Here is a 6,832-nt window from a genome sequence, read left to right on the forward strand (position 1 = left end):
GTCCAAATCAAGAGTTTTAGCGTTGGAGTCAGTTAAAGTCAGTTGAGCATCTACCGAGTTTGGACGCTAAAATGGTCATTCCTTAACGTTTTAGCATTTTTATCAGTTAAAAGCAGTTGAGCATACGTAAAGCATGGACGCTAAAACGGTCACTTATGGACGTTTTAGCGCCCACATCAGTTTTCTGTTTTTAATTGTAACACTATAAAAGACAAAGCCTTCACACTTAGTAAAGGATCTGGAATTTTCTCTCTCTCTCTTAAACTTTAGTCTGACTTCTCTCTAAATTCTCTTAGTGTTTTAGTTTTTGTATTAGGATTTCTTTGTAATAGTTTGGAGATTGAAGACCTTCAACATGGAAATGAAGTTTGATTCTTCTTTTCTTGTATATTCCTTAGTCATGTCTGAGTAGAGTCTTTGTAGTCTGAACGCAATAGAACTCCATGATAGTATTATGTTGATCTGATTAATATTATGAAGTATTTTTCATGTGTTGATTTGAGATTTTCTGCTTTAATTATTTCTATCAAGGAAGTAGTGTAGAACAGGGATGTTTATATGACTTCTGTATCTGATAATCTCAACATCAGAATTCTAGTACTCAAGGGATTGATGCTAGAGTTCTGATGTAATCTTAAGACTTTAATATTTCATGCATGTATTAAGAAAAAGATCACCAAGGGATTGGGGTTTCTGATTAATGTATCTATCAGGGCAGTAAGGGATTACATCTTGATGATAAGTAAAAGGTTGATTAACATCACATGGAAAATAATTCATCATATGATCAGTTTTTACATGGGTTATTATGGAGGAAAGTTGTTTTCTGACTACTTGTTGTTTTATTAATTCTTAATCCACATTTATTTTGTGTCAAATTACTTACAATCAATTTTATGGTGACAAATTATTCATGACTTTTACAAATTCTTATCTGATTCAAATTAGTTTTCTATGGTTTATTGGTGCTTGAACACAATTCCTCGTGGGAACGATCTTTACTCATCATTTTATTACTTGTACGACTAGTGCACTTGCTAAACGTCCAACAAAGAGTTTCGGGATCCACATAAGAGTATCGCGTGCTCGATAGAAGCACTAGTATTGAAGAGGAAAACTTCAACACTTTAAACATAAACCTCATGTTCACTTGTACATACGTAAACCATTAATAATTATCACATATTTTATTTAGGAATAAATTTTATATTCTAATGTTATTCTTTCATGTAACCTTATAATAAACAATTCAAGATTCAAACACAAATATGCTAAAAAATTGGATGACAAGAATTGCATATAAGACGAGGGAATGACCATGTTAGAGATTTGACCTTTGCCGAAAGTCCAAGCAATTTTTGAAATTTTAAAATAATGGTTGGAGATAAAATATTTGTGGGTAGATATGTATTTATTTATAGTAGAAATTGGAAATATCATATCTAGCGTAACTTGATGCCAATTCAACATAAAATTGATTTTACAGGCAAGGGGTTTGCGACTCTGCAAGCCGTTATGCAACTCTTGATAGTTATTTATAGTAGAGGAACAACAACTTGAAGACTGTTGAGTGCTTATCTCAACAAAAATCATAAATATATGTCATATTTTTTTTTTACCTTTTCTTTTGTTGTTGTTCCTGTTAGAGTTCTAACAAAAAACTATAAAATCATATGAAGGGAACTTGGAATTTGTCCCAATCAACCCACCTTATTTAGTATCTTAAGGAAAACCTTCTAGTTGTGGATTGAAATCCCTCTCTCAATTTGCACTGTAACTTGTTATGGCAACAAAAGATACCTCCCTTATATTCTGGGTTTAATGGTTTGCCATCAACACCCTTTGTGGTACTAAAGAAATCCTTTGTGATATTCATTAGGTCACATCTGCATTCGGAACAATGTTTTCTACCTGTTACGTCACGTGTTTCAATGGCCATGATATTGAAGAACCATTTCTCTTCAAACCCATTAAGAATTCTTGCTGGGTTACCTACTAGCAAAAGGATATGGAATGTTTGAGGTTTTTCCTTGTGATTCACTTCCCAAGCCCCAATAATATGGAAGATTACTACCTTGGCATGTGCCTTGGTTTCTAATGAAAATGGATCTTTAAAAAACACTCTTAGTTGATTTTGGGTTTTTAAGGTATCTTAAAGCAAACCAATGATGGAGGTAAGTTTCATACAAAGGTACATGATTCCCTTCTCCATCAATTAGTTCAACATCGGAATTGTTGATACCAACATGACCTTGTGGAAAATCAATATCTGTCATTACTGTCTCCACAACTTATCCTGGTCCCATTTCAAACTTTTCAAACACTAAAGTTGCTGACTTGATGTGTCTTTTGGTATCCTCATAGTATGACTCTATGACTTTTTTTAGACTCATTAATTAACATATTAATTTTCTTCGAAGATGTCTTAAGAAGAGTTTAGGGATCCACGTAGGAGTATCGCGTGCTCGATAGAAACACTAGTATTGAAGAGGAAAACTTCAACACTTTAAACATAAACCTCATGTTCACTTGTACATACGTAAACCATTAATAATTATCACATATATTTTTTTGGTATCCAATTATCACATATTTTATTTACAAATAAAGTTTATATTCTAATGTTATTTTTGTTGAGGAATCCAAGTGTGAATGATTGAGTGAAAAAATCTCACATTGGTTAAGAATGGACTAAGTGACCACCATATAAGTGGAAGGGTTTGGGTTTGGGTTTGATTATGGTGTTCCAAGCCCACTTAATATTGCTGCTCACTTGGCCGATGGTTGGCGGTCTCTCCCCGCCATGAGCTCCCCGTGCACGGCCCAACAATTGGTATCAGAGCTAATGGTGGAGTAAGAATGAGCACCGTATAAATGGAAAGACCCATGTACCTAATGCTTTAAGGTTTTGGGTTTGATTGTGGTGTTCTGAGCCCACTTAAGGTTGCTGCTCACTTGGCCCATGGTTGGCGGTCTCTCCTCGCCATGAGCTCCCCGTACACGGCCCAACAATTTTTTCATGTAACCTTATAATAAACAATTCAGGATTCAAACGTAAATATGCTAAAAAATTGGATGACAAGAATTGCATAGAAGACGAGAGTAGATATGGAGGTCCAAGCAATTAGATATGGAGTTATTTATAGTAGAAATAGGCAATGTCATTTCTAGGGTAACCTGATGCAAATTCAACATAAACTTGATTTTACAGGTCCCGGGCATGCGACTCTGCAAGCCGTTATGCAACTCTCGATAGTTATTTATAGGAGGAACAACAACTTGATGACAATTGAGTGTTTATCTCAACAAAGATTTTTTTTTTTCGTTGTTGCTTTGAGAGGTTCTAACAAAAAATTATAAAATCATATGAAGGGAAATGTTATCCCATATAAATAATAGGTTCATTTTTTCTACCGTCAATATAAATAATTTATTTACATTGAGTCCAAAATGACATCGTTTTGAGGCAGAAATTAAGGTATTTTTGTAATTTAATTTATTTAAGGATTATAATAATCTTTTTAATTATAATTTTTTAATTTTATAATAAAAAACAACATCGTTGTGAGAGTGAATATAAATAACTTATCTATCTTTAATGTAAAAATATTAAAAGCCATAAATAATTCAATGACAGAGCTACGACCTGCAGAGAAAAATAATGCCATAGATCTTTTTGTTTTTAGTGAGTTTCAAGACACCAAAGAAATTTTCGCTGATAATTTCAACATTTTGTTTTCTATTTCTTTTTCTTTCAACAAATTAACAGATTTTTTCTCGAACTTCTTACCTAGACAATATAAGCATCCAGTTAAATAATATTGTTTTATACAGCTAAAATTTAGATTTAAAATATTTTCTTACCAAATATTTTGTTGAACTTTTTCAAAACAACTTCACAAGTTGGGTTTCAAAATTTTTGGTAAATTTGATTCAAATTTTAAAAATCAAAATAAAAATTCATGTATTCGAAAAAAAAAAGAGATTGATTTATATTTCCTCTTTTGGATTTTCCTCACCTACCACATCTAAGGATTGCGTTCAATATGGTTAGAGCTTATTTATGTGTTTTCCATCTCATAGCAAACAAAACTTTCCTAACAAGGGAATCTGTTGTATAGATATGAATTGTCAAATAATTGCCCCTTAGCCAAATTATGGTAACTGCATGCACCTGTTATATCTTTGCAAATTTTCTCTATCCTCTACCCAAATTATGTTTAAGCCCTTTACTCATTAAATTAAAATGAAAACTAACTTTACACAAAGGACACATGTTGGTCTTATATTCACCCACTTGATTTTTGGGAGAGATTTAAAATTTTAATCCCGAGATCCGCTCCAAATTGAACTAGTTGTCAAATGATGAACCAATTGAAATATCTACAAAAAAATAAAATAAAAAATCCCTTCATAATTTAATGAAAAACAATCATAATGCGTGCACATAATAAGGCAAAAGGTTTCATAATTGGCCTCATCATAAATCACAATTAGAAATAAAACAAACAAGAGCCATAGCAGTTCCATGCTATCAAATAGACAAAGTTTGTTCCATGTACCAATATATTAAACCATCTTTCCTAACAAATATACTTCAATGGATGTATACATCATGTCCAATAATAACACAATAATGTCTTAGACAAATCTTGTATTTCAATATAATGATTCATACATGCATGTAAGGATAAATTTGAAAATAGGATGCTTTGAGAAACATATGCGTCATTGAATTCGTAATTTCAATAGTTAATAATTACATTAATTAATGATCAACATTTTTTAGTTGGCATAACGTGTGAACTACACAAATGACCGGTAAACGTCTTGGACCGTAATTTCTTCTTCAAGATCGGATCAGCTATTATAAGATTAGTGTTAGTATATTTTATAAACACTCTACGTTTCTTAACCTCTTTTATAATGGCGAAATATTTAAATTTTGTATGCTTAGCAGTTTTTGAATAATTGTCATTTTTAGAAAGCAATAATAAAAAATATGTTTATACATTAAAAAATGTGTTTGGATCAGAAATTTACTGCAGATGTATTTTATTAATTATGTACCAAGACTTTGTTAACAAGCTAATTACGTATTCTAAAGGATCAGAGTTGTGTTTGCTATGTCGGCTAATATGTAACTTTAACAAATTAAAAAAAAAAAATAACAAAAAACATTTAACTAATCTGGCCATAAAAAGGAAATTATGCCATCTAGACGATTTTTGTTGAGATAAACTCTCAGCTGCTGACGTCAACTTGATATGCCCATAAATAGCGCTCCATAGAATTGTTGAATGGCTAGCATAAGTTCAAGCATCTAGAAACCACTTTCAAATAAATTCAAAACATTTGAGACGCTCAACAGAAACAAGCATCTAGAATCTATGTTGAATTGGCATTAAGTTACGCGGCTAATTCATTGCCAAACAATCTACTATAAAAGCAATAAACTCGAACTCCTTATGTACACAAAGTTATCTCCACCCATTATATTAAAATTTCAAAAATTGGTTCTACCTCCGACAAAGACCTTTTGTCCACAATGATCATCCCTTCATCTTCTTGTCATGTGGTATGCGATTTTTGTTTCCAAGTTCATCTTACGCTTTATCTTCTTTAAACTAACTTAATGTGCCTGCCCTTTAAATATGTTTACATAAAAGAATAACATTACAAATATTATCCATAACTAAACATGTAATAATGATGCTTTGCACACAGGTAAACACAAGGTTTATCTCTAAAGCGTTGATACTTCCATTATCAATCCTAGTGTTGCTATCAAGCACAACATACTCATTTCAAGAGAAAACTTGGTTAAATATTGAGTCTCCAAAAGGGCATAATGGAGTCAAGTCAGCTACTTTTGTGTCTAAAAAGTTTGAAATGGGACCAGGATCAATTTTAGCGGAAGGTTTTTTTGATATTGAGTTTCCAAAAGGTCATGTTGGAATCAAGAGTGTCGATGCTGAACTAATTGATGAAGAAGGGAATTCTGTACCTTTGTATGATACTTACCTTCACCATTTTTTTATCATAAGATACTTTGAAAATATTACCTTGTCAAAGAATCCTAAGGCTCGTCAGAGTAAACTTGAAGGTTTCATTTTCAAGAGAAATGAAGGCCCATGCTACGATTATGTTCTTCCATTTTATTGGGGCATGGGAGGTGAATCAAGAAAAACATCCTCAAACATTCCAGATCCTTTTGCGGTAGAAATAGGTAACAGAAATTCCCGATGGATATGAAGAGGACAAATTTCAATGCAAATTGAGAGAGGGTTTTCAAGGCCCAAGGAGAAACCTTTCCCTAAGATACAAAATAAGGTGGGTTGATTGGGACCAACACCAAATTCCTGTGAAGATTTATGTACTTGATTCAACCGACCAGGTGAGATCAAACGGATCCAAAGTAGTCCATGAGTGCCAGGTAAATTAATAAATTATTCATGAAGTAGACTTTTCAATCTTAATTAAATTCAAAATCAAAATTCTTCAAAGCAAGCACTCAGCAACAAATATCGATTAACTTGTTACAGGTAGAATATACTGTTCCCGCGAATGGAGGTAATGACTCTCCTCATGTCCAGAAAGCAAACATCCCAATGCAAAAGGGTGGTTATCTCATCTATGCCAGTGGTCATATGCATTCAGGTGCTATTAATGCAACTCTATACGGACAGGTAATTAATGTTCATTATTTTGTATCATTTTCAAATAGTCTTTATCATTTGTTGTAGATTATGCTTTATTAAGCTCTGTGTGCTTGATTTGTTTCTTTAAGTTATATTTTAGCTTGACTCATACTATTGTAATTAAGAAGTCA

General features: G+C 32.5%; 1 protein-coding gene across 1 annotated transcript; it reads left to right on the forward strand.

Annotated features, from left to right (window-relative positions):
- Nucleotides 1-5,709: 5,709 nt before the first annotated feature.
- Nucleotides 5,710-6,689, forward strand: LOC133307356 (uncharacterized; the record flags this gene model as incomplete). The annotated part of the gene is made up of 2 exons (XM_061507858.1): nucleotides 5,710-6,219; nucleotides 6,546-6,689. Coding segments are annotated over exons 1-2 (654 nt in total), but the record flags the coding sequence as incomplete, so codon positions are not given.
- Between the last annotated feature and the right edge of the window lie 143 nt (nucleotides 6,690-6,832).

This window comes from Gastrolobium bilobum, unplaced genomic scaffold (genome assembly GCF_033153095.1).
Source record: "Gastrolobium bilobum isolate Gb01-03AN ecotype WA unplaced genomic scaffold, APGP_CSIRO_Gbil_v1 utg21215, whole genome shotgun sequence".
Taxonomy (NCBI): domain Eukaryota; kingdom Viridiplantae; phylum Streptophyta; class Magnoliopsida; order Fabales; family Fabaceae; genus Gastrolobium; species Gastrolobium bilobum.